The following is a 21,699-nucleotide window of genomic DNA, read 5'->3' on the forward strand; positions in this document are numbered from 1 at the left end:
TATGGTGGAAACTTTGTTGATATTCATCTTTTGTTATGTATAACCGGTCGTTTTTTTAGATAAGGTGAACTTGATTTATTTTGTATTGTAGTATCTTGCGTACATGTGTTTTAGCTGTGATCAGCTGACCTTTTAGTTATGAATCTTTGGCTTTTATGCAGCGGTGAATTTTCCCCAGTTATACCTTGGATTTAGTTCGTATTTTATGGCCCGACGTACGTTAGATGACAGGAGCGCGGGATGACGGTTGTTTTGGCATCGGAGTGTATTCGACGTTTAGGGGTGGGTAGGCGGGGGTTTGTTTGAAAACACCTCTGTTTCCACGGTTTCCAAGTTCGCCTTGGCTCGGTCACATTTTCTCTCGTTGTCTTTCACTTCCGAAGCGAGACGAAAGGGTGCTTTTTTTAATCCTCCCCTGACGTGTCGCTCGCGCATGCGCCCAACGGGGACTCGCGGGAATTCTTGAGGCGCCTCGTTATCTGTCTCCTCGTGACCACCCCCGCGTCCCTCCTCCACCCTTCGTCTCCCGTGTATTTTGGGTCCATTTCCCGCGGTCAGACGCTTGGCTCGGATTCCTTTCGTTTAACTGCGCGCCTGACTCTGCGCAGGGTCGTCTCTGCACCTCTCATTGTATTCCTCTAATATTAGCCTAGGGGCGACCTTACCGCACCTGGTATGGTCAAGGGACTTGTAGCATTTGAAGGCTGTGACCTGTTGAGAGTTTCCTTAAGTTGCGCTACGTGACAAGCGAAGGCACTCCAGAATATGAGGTTCCCGGAATATTTTGAGCGCCCCACCTCTGATAAAGACGAGAAGCAAATTAGATCTTTCATAATATGATAAAGATAATTGAAATTTTTCCTAAGAATTGAATAATGTAACCTGATCCTCTTTCAATATTCCTTAGCAAATTAGGCATTGGGTTTGTCCTACTGCCGTTCGAGTTATTTACTTTTAGTTTTTTAACTAGAGAATAAATTTGTTAACGCTAGCTTATTTTACTTTATTCTAACCATATTATTTTGTCAAACCGAAATGAGTCTGTGCCATTGTATGATTTAATTAACGAATTAAAGAATTCCTCCCGTTAAGGTAGGTTTACATGAGTATTTTGTAGATTACCCCCTCCTGTCTCCCCTCGCGAATTTGACCTCCCTCCTCAATTCACAATGTGGCCTTTTCCCTTTCATTATATTTATAAGTCATATACTCTTCCTCCTTCGTTTACCCAACATTGTTCCCTTTAATACTGTTGGTAACATCCTCCCGCGCTCAGTACTCCTGCATTCCAAACCTTCTATCTCCTCCGTTTGTTATCAAGAAGTTTCTTCCCCTCACCCACCGTGTCCAGCCCTTCGTCGTTCTTCTTTCTCTCCGTTCACTATCTCCGTTCTCATCTACACCCACATCGCGTGGGCGTCCAGTCTTCTTTCGTCATCATTCCTAATTGTCCTATCTTTCCGAGCCGTAAAGCGCTGCACTCCAGATCAGACTCTTCACTATCCTTGTCTTTGAACTGTTACGTTACGATTCTCTCATTAGCTCTTTCATTTATCATCCCATCCTTTGCTAACGCAATAGCAGTAGTTTCCGGAGTGTCATCGTATATTATTGCACGAAGAAAATTGTTTCTATTGTAATAATTATTGGTGTGAGAAAATATTTTACGCTCGTAGTTTTTTAAATTATACTTGTAATTTTACACTCTTTAACTAAGTTAACGCTCTATTGCAGTTTACTTTATTTATTTACTGCTTCTAATACCTCGAAAATCTTTAAGGCACGTGTATTAATTTATATGGTCTCGGTGGCGGTGGGGTGAAGTCCTCGCCTGCCAAACCGAGGTCTGAGTCCCGCCTGGGTAAGTTACCCTTGTCCAGGGCATGGGCGTGTGTGAATGTCCTTCATTGTTAATTCCCTATTTTAAAGGCCGTAAATGTGCTGTCTATGGGGTACTAGAAATAAATAAATAAAGATAGTCTTTAATTGGTGTCCGAGCGGAATGTTTTATGTCCCTTCCCTTTCATGTTAAGTTATTCAGTTACTGTGAAGTCTATTTGAACCAGTTGTTTATATCGCTGATATCCGTCTTTAAGGGCGAAATTCGTGGCTAAGTTGTTCAAATCCATTCTTTAAATCGATGAAGTTCAAGAGAAGATTCGCTTCATTCCATCCACGGCTGAGTTGCCTCTTATTTCGTGATGGGTAAAGACTTCGGCTACGTGATGAAATCGTTTATAGGCCTTGAATTTCATTACCTCCCCTCGTTTAATTTTTGGGATATGAATTGAAGTCAATTTATTTCAATTTTTTATTTAAGAAGTGGGAGATATTCCTTTTTCTTTGGAGTGGCACCCACTGCCGAATCGGACATGGGGACAGTGAGTGTCTTCATCCAGCGACCTTCGAAAATTAAATTTTCGACTTCCTTGCCTGATCGCTGGGGCCTGCGCCACTATTTTGAGCCCTTGGCCTATATAAATTCTTAGTCGCCGGAAGCTGTATCTTTTTATTCCGATCCCGTTGCACAAAATATGGCTTGACCCAAATACCTGCTTCCATTCCATCGAAGGCGGGAATGCACTTTATAGTTAAACTTCCGATTGGCGAGGTCGAGGAACGCAAGGACGCTAAGAAGCCGTTGGCTATGCTCGAAGGTATGGTCGGATCGCGGCGAATTGATCGTTGGATGATTCAAATTCCGAAATGAAAGTATTTTCCCGCGAAGCCATTTCAGGACTTTCATTTCCGAGGCAAATTGTTTTACTCTTCTTGAGCTTGGTTTAAAAGGTGAATGATGATCTGTATATATTGCTGATACTTTTTTACTTGAAGGGTTTTCGTGCATTCCATGACGAGCTGTAAATGTTTCGGATACCTTTTTGAAAATTTGCTTTTAGGGATATGAGTTAGCGTAATTGTCCGCATTGTCAGTTAAAAAAATATTCTCGTCTATTTATAATGATGCCGTGTGCCTTTTGGTTTAATATTTGAGTTTAAACTCAAGCATCAGTTCTGTTTTGTTCTCCTCCCCTTGCTGATTTTTTTTACGAATTTTTAACGATGGTTTTCTCATCAAATTCCAGTAAACAACCCCGTTGTAAATTTTATAGGAAAGTTAATTCTGAACATTTTCATTGGTGGCTTATTATTTGGATTTTTCTTGAAACTTTTACTTTCGGTGTTTTACGCTCAATTTTAAGGAGTTACAACTGTATCGTACATGCGAAAATTTATTCCGCATAAATGATTATATTAGTAGTTTATATTTTGTAAGCACTTCCCCTTCGCTATGAGGGAACTATTATTTTTTCGCATTCCTAAGCTTATGAGGACTCGTCCTGAGCAACTACTGGAATTAGGCGACGATTTGGAATATTTAGCGGGCTATTTTCGTTTTAGGTCGGCGATAAATTGGGGAGCAATCCGTTCTAGTATCTTTTACATAATAATGACTTTTTTATGATAATGAATGAGGCCATTTAGTTCAAATAGCGTCCTTTCATTTTTAAGCTCTGTCGTTTTCTTCAGTTTCACAGCATTGACTCATAAATAATAAATAGAGATTCCACTTTCTTGTATTTCCTTGCTGCCGCTGTTCAATCGAAGTTTATGCCAACTGAGTTAAATTTTTCATTCGCAGTCTAAGAAAATGGAATCAAATAAAGTTGGATCTTTTCTTAAGCTTTTCCTAGAGTTATACCTCTATAGTTGACATTAGATAAAACTTACGTATGCCAGCCTCTGAAGTCGATACAATGACGATCGCTGTGAGCGCGGGTCCTGAATCCACTGAAGCAACTACGTGACCTCCCAACTTATCCGACAATCATTTTTGTTTTCAATTTAAATGGGAGATGGGGTAAAATTCGAATGTGTGGATAGTGTCTTTGAAGTTTTCAAGCTATTAAATGGGGCCCCAGTAGTCTAGAATCCACTTAAATGTAGTATAGATTCCACTTAGTATTTAAATCCTAATTATGTGGGCTGAGGTCCTGCCTAAGATGTCCAGGTGTGAAGGGTCTTGCTTCTCTTGGGGAGCACGTATCATAATTCCATTGTATTAATTCATTGATGCCGCCTGACCAATGATCTAGGTCACAGGTCTCCAAAATACGGCCCGCGGAGGGCTTTCATCCGGCCCGCGCACTCGTTTCAAGTATCGAATATCGTATACTTCAGTGATCGGCAAATTTGCTATCCGGCCCGCGGAGCGATTCGGAACTTGGAATATGGCCCTCGTGGCCTAGTGAATTGGAGGCCCCTGACCTAGGTCATTGTTTCTCCGACTTTTCGAGCCACCTATTCCTTTACCCTTACGCAACGTCCATCTCACTAATCCGTCATCCTGACAATGAAAGAAGATCCTGCCTCCAGTATCCCATGCGTGTCCCCTTTTAAGATGATGCTTAAGTGCTACTAGCGTGCTTATTGCAAAGATGTATATCTAACTAGTACAAAAATTTGGTTGGAGTTAATGATTTTTTCTGCGTTATGGATGGCCAATATTGATGCTTGGCTCGAACTCCCTCAGTAAGGGATACTTATTTTGTTACAACCGATATTAAAACTGTTGAAGTTCAATTGTTAATTTCAATAACGTGAAGCAGAACTGAACCAGGAAAATCATATTGTAGTATTTCTGAATCCGTTTTCGTCATTATGTTATTAGCATCAAAAATTGAGTGTATATTGCAATCGATATGTTATTAAGTATATAAGTATCCGTATGGCCAATGTTGACGTTTGATTCGAACCTACTCAATTACGTTTACTTTTTCTTAGAACCGATATAAAAGCATTTATGTGAGTTTCTAAAGTTCAATTTAAGTCTAATGTAAGGCAGAATTAAATCAGAAAGTCTTGTTTTTACTAGTTTTTCTGAATCCCATTTCGCTATTTTATTATTCGTATTAAAACGCGAGTGCATAATGTCAGGACCGACAGCAGGCGAAAGTTCAAACTCTCCATTTCAATGATACAAGTATCACTTATGTGCGCGTATCCACATGGCGGTCAAAATGTCCGCAATTAGTTTTTATAAAATTATTCGAATTAAATAGCCTGCCATTAAGACTACTCAGGGAAGTGGGATGATTTAATTAGTGTTCATGAACTTCGTCAGTGTAATTCAGACTATTAGAAATAATTTGTAGATACGTGTGTCTGAACATTTCATACGCATAAAGTGAATGGTGAAAATTTTTGGAAATCCATGGTTGAAATAAGAAGGAAAGACTTAAAAGACACCCTTCCAAATGAATAACGTGTACGTGATCGTAATTTTTCCCCTTACTCCTAGTACCACTCTATGAAGTCTTTTTTGTTATTTATTTTAAATATAATTCTTTCTTCTTAATAATAATAATTATTTATTTTAAATACTGTTGAATATAATTTTCTTCATTGTTGGTTACGATTTGCTTAATTGTTGTCTTAACCCTCTCCTTCCTAAACCGCCCGAAACCGGCCGTAAACATTTCCCCGTCATGCACGAAGTTTAAATACCCATTTTCCCCACTGGTAGACCTATTTTTCTCCGCGATGAGGAACTGACGCAGGTTACTTTAATTAACTTACAATAACTTGAAATATATTTAAGTGATTTGTTTTAAAATTTGTATACGTTTTAAGAATATATTAATTTATTGAAAGAAGTTGGTCTTACCTTATATTGAATTTAATTCCCTCCTTCAAATCCATTTTCTTGGTGATATTGATGATAACATCCTATTTTGCAAAGAGGTAAATCGCATCCGATGCATTTCCATGACGTTTCTATGCTCCGACCAGCAGGAGTTTTTCTTTTCTTTGAGCTGCAATAGGCGCACACTTTTTTTCTCCCCACGATCTTTACAAAAGAGTGTTGCTGTCTCTGTGAAAATGTGCCCATCGGAAGGATTCTTTTACGTCCCACTACTTTACGCGAGGAGAATTTCCCTATCATCTGCCTGTAAAGTGCTAAACGAAAATTTTTCTGTTACTCCATGCCTAGTATTTGAGGCCATTCTATACGAGATGATCTTGTAGTAGCGCATGCGTATGTGTTATTCATAAGTAGTAATTTCATGAGAGACACACTCGAAAAAAAGCTATCAAAGTACAAATGATGATTTTTCCCTAAATAGTTTTTCATTAAATTCATTACAACTTGCGTCCCAAGAAACATTTTACGATTTCTTTTATCTTTTTTCCCTAAGTACACATTTACCTGCAGAACGTAGCCATGGGAGCTTGCTAAAACCCAAACTTTAAATCCCCACTTCGTTGGCTTTCCTTAGATGTATTGTTTAATTTTATGACGTCCTTTAAAGGCAACCATCGCCTCGTCAACACTTAATTCTCTACCGGTTTATACTTTTGCTGAAAAGTTTCCATTACATCAAGAACCGGCCTAATTTTATGCAATACATCAAAACCCTCCTCTCGCTGTTTTTTTCCTGAGTTATATCACTAATATGGAAATATTTTGAAATGTTTGTCCATCTTCCAAAGGTCATACAGTCACGAACAATTGAGCAGTAAATATCTTGGCTATGCCAGTAATCCTTGCTTTCAGGCAAATCGAATATTCTCATGTATACTAGCACTCCAATGTATGCCACCATTTCATCGCACGTACCATCTACCCAGTCTTTGTCAGCCTTTCCTGAGGAATGTTGAAGATGTTCTGCATATTTGTTTGTGTTCTTGACAATGTTGTGAAAAAAAAACTTCGCCCCCTAGCATATATTTTAGGAAGGAAAATTCATTTTCACCTATCGCCAAATTATGAATATGCCCTCTCTCTTCTTTAAACTCCGACGGTTCTTCAAAAATCAGGGTGTTTCTCCAAGAGTCATGCACCTGATCATCACCTTTTAAATCACTCGTGCTTGGGGTAACGTCATCCTCCAATGGTACATCACCTGATCTGACACTATCACTGTATCCTTCTTCTCCATTCAAACAACTAGAACCATCTGAATCACTCGAAAATTCGCTTCTGTTCACTTCTTCTGCGATAGCATCCTCACTTAACCAAGCCATGGTCAGAACTGAGGAGCATTAGGTTTCTTTTCATTTGAGCTGAGCTTTGCCTCCTCGCCATATGAGATAGGAAAAGTGTGAGAGTGCCTGTGACCACCCACAAACAGAACTGAGGGGGATTAATTTTCTTTTCATTTGAGCTGACCAGCTAAGCTTCGCCTCCTTGCCATGTGAGATAGGAAAAGCGTGAGCTTGTGTGTGACCACACAGAAAGAAATATCGTCATTAGATGTGACAGTCACTCTAAATAACACAGGGCAGGCCTAGGGTTTTCGTATCACACCATTTCAAAACTGGCCCTCCTAAAAATCCCATCGTAAGAGCTTAAACAACTTCTCAGTTAATGTGCCACGCTGGAACAAAGCACCTTATTGTCTCGGGATTTTAGCTTATGGTGACGACGTTCTGCTTCTTCGTAATGAAACGAGAGATAGGAAGGATGCTTGTGCTAGCAAAGATACACTGTCAAGATAAAACAGATGCCTATGAAGCTCAAAAGGCTGCCCCAAACAGAGCAGACCAAGCCGGGCGGATTCGGCCGGTTTATGAAGGAGCGACTTAAATGGCGGCGGCCGGTTTCGGCCGGGTTAGGACGGAGCGGAGAATGAGGCATTTAAACTTCAATAGGGAGAGGGTTAAACGGTCGGCCCTAACGACAGTCCTGAAACATTTCTTAAACGGTTGTCCCTGACGACAGTCCTGAATCGTGTTGATTCTTATATAAACGTTATTCATTCGTAAAGTTGTTGTGTTTTTGAACAGGCCGGAGTGACCGATGTGGCAACGTCGCGCGCCCGTCATCTAGGAGGCCTGCGGGATTGCTCTCACCTGCGATCAAGTCTATTGTTTCGGCGTAGAATATCGGCAAAAGAAATCGCTTTGCGGCAAGGAAATCCACTAAAAAACTGCTGTTTTACTTACCTCGGCATAATCGTGCATCCATTGCTGATTGTGAAGCAGGAGCAGACAGGAATGATACAAATTAGTTATGTATAAAACAGATGATTTTATTGAAATATGTAGTCACCGAATTGAAAGCAGTCACATAATTGTCGAGTATTTTCTCTTATTGGAAGTGTGTCTAGCGACATCCAATCTGTTATTCCTCACTTTAGTATAATTATTTAGAAATACATTTGCCAGAGTTTTAATAAATTTTGCAAAAAAATAACTGTTCGGTACATTGCACTGAAAACAGCTGTCTTCATAAATTCCTCTTAAATTATCGTCAAGAAGGATAATTTTAAGAAATGTAGCCTCATACTTTGGTTCTGCTAGAGTCATCATAATGGCCAATGCATGAAGACCAACACTTATTACAGACATACAAGGAGAAATAAGTCCGTTTTACACGGTACACGGAATTGCGCAATCTGGCGTACGTGCGAAGGCGCAATCAAAATTGCGTCGTGTAAAGCGGTGAATTACTAGAACAGATGCGAGACGGCAAAATTGTAGCCCAATATCAGGAAATCCTGGGTAAGAAACTAGAAGAAGGAGCAGAGAACCTGAGTGTAAATGACTCGATAGAGAGAAAATGGCTTAATATAAAGAAGACTATGGAAGAGGCTGCAAAGGAGACCATAGGAGAAAGAAAGAGAACAAGGAATGAAGAATCGTTTGATAATGAGTGCAGAAAAGCTATAGAAAGGAAGAATATGAATCGAAGAAACACCATCCAGAAAGAGACAAGACAAAATGTCGAAAGATATGAAGAAAGCAGAAGACAAGCAAATAAAATACTACGAAAAAAGAAAAAAACAGCACTTAAAAGGGTATGTAGAAAAGATTGAGGAACTGAACGCACAAAATGAAAGTAGAAAGTTATACCAGGCAATCAAACGGATGACAAATAAATTTCAACCAAGAACAAACGCATGTAAGGATAAGAATAATAATAATAATAAAATGCCTTTATTCGGGCGAGGTTGAGACTGGAAAGTCCCCTCTTCCAAAGAATAGGAGGTAGGTTGGAACAGAGGAAGAAGTAATGGGAAGATGGGCCGAGTACTTTAAGGAATTGCTGAATGTCAATGAGATAGATGAGAAGGATGGAGAAATGTTGGACATGAGGGTGGACACCAGTATTAGTAGGCTATCAATTGAGGAGGCGGAGGAGTCGTTGAAACGGCAGCGGAATGGGAGAGCTCCCGGGGAAGATCAAATTGTGCCGGAGTTAATCAAGTATGGAGGAAAAAATTAAACAAAGAACCTACGTAGACTGATATGTGAAATATGGGAGAAAGAAGAGATGCCTGAGAAATGGAAGATTGGTTTAATTTGCCCTATATTCAAGAAGGGAGATAAATTTCAATGCAGCAACTATAGGGGAATCACATTACTAAATGTCACTTATAAGATACTTTCTTGTATACTGCAGAGGAGACTTAACACGTATGCTGAAGTTATCCTTGGTGAATACCAATGTGGCTTCAGGCCGGGAAGAGGAACAACCGATCAAATCTTTGTAATGAGACATGCATGCATGGAGAAATGTTATGAGTACAACATTGACCTACATATATTTTTCATTGATTTCCAGCAAGCTTTTGATAGTGTCAATAGAAGAAAAATGTTGAAGGCATTGGAGGGATTTGGAATACCAAAAAAACTAAGTTGGTAAATATGACTATGGAAGGATCTCAAGCTAAGGACTATATCGGGGGCAAGACTAGTGAAGCCTTTAGATAACAACTGGAGTAAGAAAAGGAGATTCTCTATCAGCAGTACTATTAAATCTGTGTCTACATGAAGCCATGAAAGAACTGGGGTTAGAGGGGACAATTGTGCATAAATCTACTCAGGCATGTGCCCATGCCGACGACATAGTTCTAATGGCACGGAATATGGATTCTCTGAAAGAAGTATTCAACATCTTAGAACAGAAGAGTAAGACTATAGGGCTCAGAATCAATGAGAGAAAAACGAAATACATGAAAATGTCGACCACGGAAGACAGAAGATAGACTCAAAACGTTACATTTGGGCAGTACAACTTTAAAAATGTAAAATATTTCAGCTACCTCGGTACTAATTTAAACTGTGAGAACTCAATGACAGAAGGGATCAACAAGAGGATAATGGCTGGAAATAGGGCTTACTTTGCTAATATTAAGCTCCTGAAGTCAACTCTTCTATCTAAGGAGATGAAATTCAAGATCTATAAGACACTTATCAGACCGGTCGTGACATATGGAGCAGAAACGTGGAGCATCTCCACTGGAAACGAGCAAGCTCTGCGGATATTTGAACGGAAGATTTTGCGAAAGATATATGGTCCCGTGACAGATGGGGTAACTTGGAGGATAAGAACAAACAAGGAAATAGAAAATATTATGCGACACGAAGACATAGTGAGATTTGTGAAGACCCAGCGGCTAGCTTGGTTAGGTCATGTAAAAAGAATGAGTGAAGAAAGGATGCCTAAGAAGATTCTACATGGAAATATGGATGGAAAGAGAAAAAGAGGAAGACCGAGGAAAAGATGGATGCAGGATGTGGAAGAAGACATAAAGGCTATGAGGATTGTCAGATGGTGGGAGGAAGTGCAGAACAGGAGAGAATGGACAGGCGTCTTGACGGAGGCCAAAGCCCATACCGGGCTGTAGTAGAGACGGCAAAATAGCCCCTGTTCTAACGAAAATAGAACATGGGCTATTTTGCCGTCTCGCGTCCACGCATTCTCGCATCTGTTCTAGCAATTCACCGCTTTACACGACGCAATTTTGATTGCGCCTTCGCACGTACATCAGATTGCGCAATTCCGTGTGCCGTGTAAAGTCTATGAAATAGGCATCTTCACTACCCTCATTTGAAATAAATGAACATGCACATATATCAATGGTTAAGTGCTGCAATCCCTTCCTGACAGCATACCCACAAACGTAATTGAGACCCGAATATTCCTCGGCAGTGATTAATATTGGTTTGCTCATAGTTTCCAGGAGGTCGAACTGATTGAGTATGAGCTCATCATCTTCCAACGCTTCAACTTACAAATAAATAACTTACCTTCGACTACAGCTAATATGATAGGTTAAAAATGAATCTTCTAACGTCATCTCCTGCAAAAATAGGGTTTAGAGGAAGAAAATTAACTTCAAACGAGCCATGTCGAGTATCTTATTCACCACGAGTCCACTGTTGTAGAATGATAAACAAATAATAAATAGGCCTCCTCCGCGTTGTTGCCAAATATCATCCCTCCGGCCTGTTTAAAGACGGCCGTGGTTTTTGTCCTAAACGGCAGCCCTGACGACAGTCCTGAATCGTGTTGATTCTTAAATAACGTTATTCATTCGTGAAGTTGTGCAAAGCCTATTTTTCTTATTTCACTTCACAAGGAATTTACGATTTTGAAACAATGGCAAAGGGAGAAAATGAATTAAGTACCCAATTTATGCGTAAAGCAGTTTTATTATTGAAATTTGGCATTTTGTGTCTTATTTTCAAATGTATTCTCTTTTTCTTCCACAGTACCTGGACATAGGGGAGGATATGAATGTCCCCGATGACTTCACAACTGCTGAAATGAAGTCTGGAATGTGGTGGCGACATTTAGTGGCTGGAGGAGTAGCAGGAGGTGTGTCGAGAACATGCACGGCTCCCTTGGACCGTCTCAAAGTATTCCTGCAAGTAAGTCCTAAATCTTTTCTTTATTCGGTGGTATTATTACTCAGGCTTGTTGCAGGTCTGGGAAAAGTCAAGGAATCTACTCCGTGGCGTCCGGTAAAATTGATCTGGACACTGCAAATCATAAGAACAGCCGTACTATTGGCTGGCTGAAGGCTCGAGTCTTTGACACGGAAATACGCAGTAAATTAGCTTCAGGAAATTTTGAGTTTCCAATTTCTTTTTTTTACCGTAAGGGAGCTAACAAAGTAATTTAACTTACTGTGTTGTGTAAAGGCATTTTATTCGGTATGTAATATTTGACGCCTTATTTTCACTTCTATTTCACTCAAGTTTACAAGTTACTATTTTTCTGTGTTTTCATTGTAATTAAATAGGTTTTATTTAAATAATATTCTACCTACATTTTAAGAATTTGATATTCTATTGAGTCTTATTCTTCAAGAATGCTACATAATGATCGAGATGATGAAAAATTCGGGACGATGAATATATTTGTCTGGGATAATAAGTGAATTTGAATTCAGGATTCTTTTAATAACCCTATCATGTGTAATGTACGTTTGATATTTCTCATTAAGTAGAAGATATTAGTTTTTTGTTATATACCGCTACTTATCGTTCTTGACCAGTTCCCGCAATTAATTGGAAACTATAATTAGAGTCAACGGTAATATTTATAATTATTATGTTAACGCTATAATTATAAGTAATTATTCAAACAAGTTTTCATATCTAAAAGTGATGTTTGTGTACATGATTAGATGGGAGACCCCCATTACTATCGTATACTTGAACTTTGAGCAAGCTTACATTGATCTTTCGTCCTGGATCGTGTACTTAGCCCCCTGTTACTGACCTAGGTCACTCCAGGGACTGTTCCGTGTCCTCGCTCGTTAGACATGAACTCTGTAGTTACAGTCATAGGCAGTAGGTATGTGCCGTAATTTTCTTCAGTTCTGATTTTCTTCCGGACAGCTCTTCAATCAAATTATTTCGCTGTAATGTTCATTAAAGTATCACAACTAGTATCTCACGCATATGAAGACGAATTTATATCGCTCCAGTGACAAATATAAGGCGAATTCGCAGCACGTTTTTTGTTTTTATCTTAATATATTTTATCTGTAAAGTTTAAACGTGGGAATTCGGGGGCCAAGGCAGGATATATTCTTGTTTATTTGTAGTTTGAATAAAAACTTGTGTTATATTTTTTTAAATTTATTGTTAATTTAATGGAAATAGTCAATTACCTAATCTGACCCACCCTTTCTATGTATCTCTAATAGGGTAGAGGGACTGTCCATTTCCGAGGACTACTCGGCTCCTAGAGGAATTTCGCTTTGCATAAATTCTCAATCCACAAACGCTATCATAACATTACATAATTCCTTACGTTAATTGCTAGGTGGCGCCATGTGGTTTATCAACCACTTAACGTCACTGTGGTTGCTCGAGGAGAGAGTTATCCCGTATCTGTTTCCCACATTTTTTGCTTCATTTGCATTCATTTTTATCTCCCAGAATTTCTTGGGTAAAGTGATATGTCATCGAGAAATCGGGGATAAATTATCTATAGCCAATGGTGATGTACTTCCGCTATCCTGAAGAGCGTCCCGATAGCCCAGGAGCGTCATTTGTGTGTATAACGTTATGGCTATTCTCAGTCCTAAGACCAGGGTTAAATTTTTAATTCTGCTACACTGTTGAGCCTTCAGATTTGGCGCTCGTATATTGAATAGATGCCGTAATATGTTGCCAAAATCGGAAATTTGCGCTATTTTCCTTCCTTGGGCGTGACTATTTACATTTCTGGATTTGTATTCGATGATGACGTCCCGTCTACGAATTCAACTATGATTTAATGTTTCTTGGCTTGGCTTTAATAATCTGTTTCTCTTAAGGCCGTCTAACACGGTACACGGAATTGCGCAATCTGACGTACGTGCGAAGGCGCAATCAAAATTGCGTCGTGTAAAGCGGCGAATTGCTAGAACACATGCGAGAATGCGTGGATGCGAGACGGCAAAATAGCCCCTTTTCTAATTTCGTTCTGCATTCGCGCAATTCCACGCCATTTTAGAAATAAATGCAGCTCTAACCTCCGCAATTCCGTGTACCGTGTAAAACGGCCTTTAGAATGGGTTTTATATTACTTCCCCATTGAATATTTTAAATTACAATTCATTCAAAACTGCACAATGCCGGTTTTCACTATGCAGGAAGATGTACAGCATACCATTCAGTGGTGATTGCATATCCTCTAACGGAGCTAGTATTTTTCGGAGACTACTCGCAAAATCACGTGGTGGCTTTGAACGGAAGCACTTGTTTAGCGGACTCAGTGGCCCTAAGAAGGTCTATTCGGATCAACAGATTGTGGCAGACGGGACGTGCGAGTTGTAAGTCTTCTTCTCGTGTTTTGTTCACGTGACGCCGTCATCACCTGGACTGATCAATCTCATATGGATTTCATGATAATTTTCAACGTAGGGATACTGTTTTTTTTTCAATTTGCGCCTCTCTTAACGCGGGAAAACGAGCAAGATAGAAATTATCTTAAATAAAATAGTACGAAAATGATTCCCAGTTTGCTCGACTGGTTGTTAGTAGGGCTGGTTATTACCAATGAATTCGGTGGGGTTCTGACTGTGGGGTAGCCAGGAATTTGCATGGCGAGGGAGTCCAAAAGCAGGGGGGAAATTTTTAAAAACGGGGTACCAAGTAGGGGGTTTTATACTAATTTTAACACATTTCAGAATCGAAAAAACTTCATTTTTCCAAGAAATCTTTTGTAAATTCATGATTTTTAAATATAATTTTCTTTCTTTTATAAAGAAAAGTAATTGTGTTTTTATATTTCGGGGGGGGGGGGGGGAGGTGTGTTCTGGGCCCCCACCCTCGCCACGCCACTGGGTTCTGGGATTCAGAATGATTCAATTTTTCCTCTCTCTCTCTCAAAGTTTTTACTACGCGCGCTGGTGAGGATCACATTTTCGTTCTTATTCTGAGCATGACATAGTGTACTTATTTTTCTGATTTAGCCAGAATTGGAGTGTTTATATGACACTATATTCTAGCACTGGTATCACCAATTACGTCAGTAGGAAGTGTTTTAAATAACCTGTACATTGTTCTATATTTTTATCGTAAAAATACTCGTTTGCAAAAATTGAGGCCGTTCGAGACATAATGGCTTTTCCTTTGAACAGATGGGATCTCGAGCGTTTGTTTCGAAAGAAAGTTGGTGATTAAGTAGTGGCCTAAAAATGTAATGGTAGTTTTTCGTATAAATCTCCAGCGGTCAAGTGAGCCCCTTAGTGACCATTATCTTCTTACGACGTCTAATCGGCTGGCTCGACTTTTTGAGGGATTGGTCTCTCATCAACTTCAGTCGTGGCGCCGATCACCCTTCACGTGATCCCGTTGTATTATATTCCACAATTCTTTCGGAGCCATACTCATGGTTATTTTGTCTTTGATAAATTTGTCTGCCCTCTGTGGCTCACTCCTCTATTGCATTGTATTTTTTCACCCTTCTATCCAGCTAAGCATGATACTCATCTTCTTGTTGGCATCTCTGTTATTCACTCTCACGTGCATGCCATTCTCGTACCATGTTTTTTTTTAATTGATTGGAGCCTTTCCTTATTTTCTTGATAATTTGAAGAGGATGATTTGGAATGGTGTTGTTCTCTACAAATGCTACTTTCAATGATAACTCTTTTTTGGCGTTTATAAGGGTTTAAATGTAGATTATATTTTTAGGTATCAGCGAGTCAACTGTCTTAGGCCAAGGATTTGATCCGTAGGAATCTTTTTTGCGCGGATGTTCACGTGTCTGCATCTTGTCCGCCCTTCCAGCTCTTGGACTGAAAAATAGAATAGGCGTTATTTAATATTATGCATATTCCAAAATCTCTTGATCGGATGTTTAATTTCCAGATGACGAAAAAAGTCACGCTATTCAATAAGCCGGTTGTGAGTAAGCATTAATTTTAATCTAAAAAAATCCCCCCTCAGTCATAACGTAATTTGATATCATCCAGTGTCTTTCCATTCCCGAGTGTTATCAGTTTCAGCGCGGGGCATCGCATTTGACGTTAATCGAAGCTCGCTCGTCGGCCGCTATCTGTCGGTGTCCGCGCTTTCATTGGTCGAGGCTTAGGAGGTTTGGTCGCTTTGTCGCCCGGATTCATGCGTTCGGTCGTGGAAGGGGGATGAGAGTGATTGCCCGCGCCGCGAGCCGAAGATGTAAGAGTGAGGGGGAGACCCTTTGACCTCCACGCTGAAGTCCGATGGGCGAATGGGTGTCTTCCTCCGATAGGCCCTTGACGACACGAGGGTCACGAGTTCACACGGGGAGGAGGCGGCCAAGGTGGCTTGCGATTCTGGAGGAGCGAACTTAAATAAATTTTACTATTATTTCCTGCGCTCGTACTTTTATAAAAATGAATTACACCAGGGGAAATTCTATGATTTTTTTCCATTATGGCAATCAAAAAATTAAGTAAATTTCACTTATCATGAGTCAGTAATCCTGAGATCTGCTGGAGACGCAGCTCTCTACTCAATTGTCCTATCGGCTTATCTTTTAAGCCGTACTCAATTACAATTTTCACCACAAAAGATTTATTTACAACCTGGTTTTCGTCAAATTATATCTCGATGCGCATACAGAGTTTGGTCCAGCAGGAAGAGGTTAGGATTGAGGATGATGGATAGGAATGGGACTGCTCTTGAAACTAAGTTTTTTGCGGATCCCATAACTCAACATCTTATTTTTTAACCGTTTTTATGTCCCAATGTGGTCCCGATTCTCGCGAAAGTTGATCCAACTGAACCCAAGCACTCTTTATAGCCGCACCCCGGGGAAGGGGTTTTGGAAGTGTCCGGAAATAGGCACTATCGAAAATACAGGTACTTAAAATACATATGTTCGACGCTTTTGATACTCGTATTTTCTATCTTAAATACAATTTATGAAATTTTTTGTTATTTTGTTGCTGAAATTCATTTACTAAGTATTTTGTAATTTCAAAATATTTGTATATCCAAGTACTTGTCCAGAGCAGTAATTAGATTACACTACCGTTAGAAGTAAGAAAATAGAGATAGGAATTCTTCAGTACCTCAAGGATAAATCAAAATTTTATTTTTCAAGTTTTGAATGAATATCCTACTACTTAAAGAGTTATTTTTTGTGTGCAATATTGTCCTTGGCTACACTTCACCTGCAGAGTGATTGTATTGCTTTTCAGTATCTTTCATAATCCAAAAGAATTAATTTTCTGAGTCAATATCTAAATCTTTTTTAATTTGAAAGGGAAATCTAAAATGTTTGTGAACTAAAATTCTTTTTTTCTCATATCTGAAAATTTCAATCTTTGGCCTTCTATTGCATTGTTTTGATAAAAATAAATTTTGAGCCATGAATAATGTTTTAGTTGTTTTATGCAATTATTTAGGCACTGGATGCATTTGAGAGTAAAAGTGTCAAATATTTCTTTCCTAATTTAATGGAGTGTAATGTTTATTTATTATAGTTTGTAATATTAGAAACTTTAAATTTTACTGTGCAAGGAGGGTTGGAAATCAGGATTCCAAATGGTTAATACCTTCCCTTTGCCTTCCCCACCAAAATTTTTGGGGGGCACAGTCTGAAACCTCCTCCTATTGAACCCCAATCAAAATTTTGGTTTAGGCCGTTTGCACTCACTAATATTGTGGCCACCATCTCATTGGGAAACATTTAGCATTTCTGGAAATTTATGTGAAAATTCTTATTTAGAGAATTGTTGGGGGTATAGGCTACAGTTACTACTATTATGTACATGTTGAAAGTATATTGATAGGGAGGATATTGTCCCCTTACGAAAGCTGGGGGGTGTGTTAATCAGATTAATTTTGACGTGTAGTAGGGGAGATGTCATTACAAATGGCAGGCAATTTCTACCACAAGGCAGAAAAGCAATCAACCAATTAGACTATTGTTGATGGTAATATCTATTGTGCCTTATTAATGGTGGTTTAGATTTAAATTTTCATCATGAAACTCTGTTACATGCAGCGCTCATGACATTTCCTCTCGTACATGTGGAGCAAGAGAGTTTGTGCCACTTGGCCCAGAAAGCCCAAAGTTTAATTTGGGGGTAATTATTTTCTTGTGGCAATTCCTGTGAACTAGGACGGGAACCAAATCAAATGCTATTATTAAAATACCTCTTGGACTAACCGTATTGCAGTTAGTGGGCCCTTTCCGCTTCTATAGCAGTAAGGTGTTTAACCCGTCCCATCCCTTCCAACCCTTTCCCTACCCCAGAGGCGTCGATGGGCTCCTATCGTGGCGGCGCCTCTCCCCTTGTTCCTTCCCATCCACACCCCTCCCCGGGTGATCGGGCGAATCAGCATGATTGCTGGGTCCCGGCCCCGGTGCGTTATATCCTCAAAGGGCTCCCCTGAGCCCTCACATCTTGTATTGCAGTCTACCTAATAATCCTTAGCCTTGGAATTGTTAGTAGATGATTATTGATGGTACTGAAAGAAGTTTGTACTTGTTAAGCCATGATAATTTCACGTTTATTTATCCGTTAAGATAAAACCGTTCTCTCTAAAATCGGTGCATCTTAAAGAACCATTATACGTCAATCAGGAGTTTCATAGAAATGTTGTTAAACTTTTTTTTACCATTGTGTGTAAGAAAAATATCATGCATCACAGGTTCCTTGAGCAAACTGGTTTGTGTAACAAAAGCAGTGTGTATTGTTTGGATGATTCATTTTGTTTTTTCATTCATTTATTCAATTCAGCTTTTAATTTTTGTATTGACTTATATGGCCATTCCCTCTATTTTATGATTTTTACTGATTTTGGGGTTTTATTTCCAGGTGCATACAAATACTAAAGGGATGAAATCATGTTTTAGCGGAATGCTGAAGGAAGGTGGGATCCGAGGCCTGTGGCGGGGCAATGGAATAAATGTGCTGAAGATTGCCCCTGAATCAGCTATTAAGTTTATGGCCTATGAGCAGGCGAAGAGAATTATAAGGAATAATAGCTGCCGAGACCTATCTATTTATGAACGATTTGTGGCCGGCTCGGTTGCAGGGGGTGTTAGTCAAACAGTTATTTATCCACTTGAGGTAAGAAGGAAGAGCTGTTTGCTAAATTTAGACATCCATGGTGAAAATTTCTCATTAGTTGGGAGTTGTGTATTTGATCTGAAGAATTGATTTTTTGTATTATTTTACAGGTATTAAAAACTCGGCTGGCTCTCAGAAAAACTGGCCAATATAGAGGCATTTTAGATGCAGCCAAAAAAATTTATCGAAAGGAAGGTCTTAAAAGCTTCTACCGTGGCTATGTACCTAATTTATTGGGTATAATTCCTTATGCTGGTATTGACTTGGCTGTTTATGAAGTAAGCTGGCTTTTTTATGAATTCAATTTATTTTTAGTCCATAAATATTTATATTTTTTGCATTGCATTTTGTTTCTGCATAAAATTTTTATGCATTGGCTCAAGCTCCTCTAAAATTTTATTTTAGTGGGAATCACACTTGTATTTTTATAAGTTATTAGCATGAATGTAGAAACTAGTTTTATAGTCAGCGGAATATATATTGGGATTCATGACTGTAATATTGTTGTTATAAATTATCTTCCTGATTATCAATCATTATTGCATAGAGTGTGTGTGATATACTCATAATAAGTAAATGTGTGGAGAATTACTGAAAACTTTGCTTTGGTTAAATTGCAGTTCGTACCTTAATTTTCCCATTTGTTCTCGTATTTATTGTGAATATGTATTTTTGTGAAGTACGTTTATATTTATTGTAAGTAATTTTAGTGTGTGGGAATTAAATATTTTATGTTTTATTTTTCAGACTTTAAAAAATCATTACCTTCATCGCAGCACTAATTCAGAGAATCCTGGTGTGTTGCTTCTATTAGGATGTGGTACTGCCAGCAGCACATGTGGCCAAATAGCTTCCTATCCACTTGCACTCGTGAGAACTCGGCTCCAAGCTCAAGGTAAGACAATGAATAAGCTCTTTGCTTGGTAGAAACCAAGTTGTGCATGTATTTTTCTCTTAAATGCATTTATTTTTCTTTTTGCATTGGTAAATATTCTTAAATGTGATTTTTCCTTGCAGCGGTACTCACAAGCCCTGAACATGCCCAAAGCATGACAATGATGGGTGTAATAAGAGCCATCATTGCAAGAGAAGGTTTCCTTGGCTTATATCGTGGAATAACTCCAAATTTTATGAAGGTTGCCCCAGCTGTCAGCATCAGCTACGTTGTTTATGAAAGGTGTAGGCAGACCCTTGGAGTAAATATGACTTGATTAGGGAAGATATTAGATTTTAATTTTGGTGGCAGTGTCGGGGTCGCCGGGCTGGAACCCATTGGAGAAAATATCTTTGCAATTAATCGTGATTTTTCAAGTTTGCCTGGAAGCAAAATTGGTGTCTACTACCTTGGCAATGTATACACGGTGCTAAGAAATAATTGTGTGGAAAAAATTCATAAGGCAGGGAAGACACCTGTTTTTGTGAGTTATTTGACTCCCACTGCAAGATTATATTTATTTATTGTGTTGGAATATCTGACAATGGCCATGTTAACAAGCAGAATTGAAGCCAGTTGTATTGGTTTCTCATGCCTGGACACATCTTTAGTTGAGTTAATTTCATGTGGAAGATGGTTTTATAAATTTTTTGTTGTCTTTGCTGCTGGAGTAATTTTTTTATGTGGCTGTGATGTCATCTTAGATCTAAAGTGGAAATCATCTTTGTTTTGAACTCAGCTTTGTCTACCTATTTATTTTTTATATCCTGTATAGTTTTGTATTATGAAGGCACTTGGCTGTTTTTACAGCTTTTTAAGTATTATTAATAATTATGCATGATACATTAATGCTATTAATTATTGACATTCTGTAATATGTATCTGGCAAGAACTTTTCACATATGGCTCTTCTGGTGGAAAGTAGTTTGTTGAAAAATAAAATCTTTCAACAATTACCCGGTACATTTATTAGTGCAATTATATATTTATTTTTACTAAATTAATAACTCAGCATAAATTATCCAATCTACTTCTCTACAAGTAAACCAAGAGTGAATTATTGGTAGCCTATGGAAAGGACTAAAAGCTGTGATGTCATGCATCAGTTAATCACTGTGACCCTGCGGGCAGGATGAAGTGCTATAGAAACTTAAGGCATAATTTACATATTCCAAAACTCTAATCGAAATATAGAGCACCTAGCATTGGTTGTTTTTCTTGACTAAGTGTATTTTAGTTGAGAAGTTCTTGTATCCAGCACATTATCTATATTGATGCTTTGCATTCAATAACATTTAAAACAAGTCAGTGTCAAGTGTATCTTTTACAGTTTTTTTTGAGGGAAGTTTTGATGAGAATGTCCAATGTTTAAAAATAATGTGCGAGTTGATAGACACTCATGTTTAATGATATAATTATACAATGACAGGAATAACTGCCTTTCACAGTTGCACTTAATCTACTTTCAAGTCATTCCAACAAGCTCTTATACAATAATTGTTACTCTATTACTTGCATAAGTCTGCATATAACTGTTGTAAATTAATGACCAATGTATTACATATTGAATATTTTTATCTTGTAACTTCTTGAAGAAGTCTTTCTCATTACGATTATGTGTTTACTATGTTATCAAACCAATAAAGTTGTTTTAATTTTGAACTTATTTGTAGTTGTATTCTTAAGCAATTTTCTATAGTTTATCTTGGAAAGGTTATTTATCAAATCTTTGTAGTCTTAAATCCCCATTATTAAATATACTCATGGAACGTAACAAAATCTAAGTTAGTGTTTCACCAGTGTGCAGTTACTGATTGTGCTGAATATTGCGAAACTTTTGTAGTTATTCATTAACATTGAAAGGTAATTTTTGAGAGAAGACTTAAAACCACATATGTATGTGGTTTATGTAGACAAAAAAGTGCCCTCAGAAGATTCAACTTTTTGAAGCAGTGTAGGTAT

At 38.6% G+C, this 21,699-nt stretch overlaps 1 protein-coding gene across 3 annotated transcripts in view; it reads left to right on the plus strand.

Moving 5' to 3' along the window:
• Positions 1-21,403, plus strand: part of LOC124159407 (calcium-binding mitochondrial carrier protein SCaMC-2-B) — a 119,123-nt gene extending 97,720 nt beyond the window's left edge. For all 3 annotated transcript variants that reach the window (XM_046535198.1, XM_046535200.1, XM_046535201.1), the window contains 5 exons: positions 11,506-11,664; positions 18,549-18,803; positions 18,914-19,081; positions 19,551-19,698; positions 19,821-21,403. In XM_046535198.1, coding sequence (XP_046391154.1) covers positions 11,506-11,664; positions 18,549-18,803; positions 18,914-19,081; positions 19,551-19,698; positions 19,821-20,014 — 924 coding nt within the window. In that variant the 3' untranslated portion in view covers positions 20,015-21,403. The remainder of the gene's footprint in view (positions 1-11,505; positions 11,665-18,548; positions 18,804-18,913; positions 19,082-19,550; positions 19,699-19,820) is intronic.
• Positions 21,404-21,699: the final 296 nt, after the last annotated feature.

The sequence above is a fragment of the Ischnura elegans genome, chromosome 5 (assembly GCF_921293095.1).
Source record: "Ischnura elegans chromosome 5, ioIscEleg1.1, whole genome shotgun sequence".
NCBI lineage: Eukaryota > Metazoa > Arthropoda > Insecta > Odonata > Coenagrionidae > Ischnura > Ischnura elegans.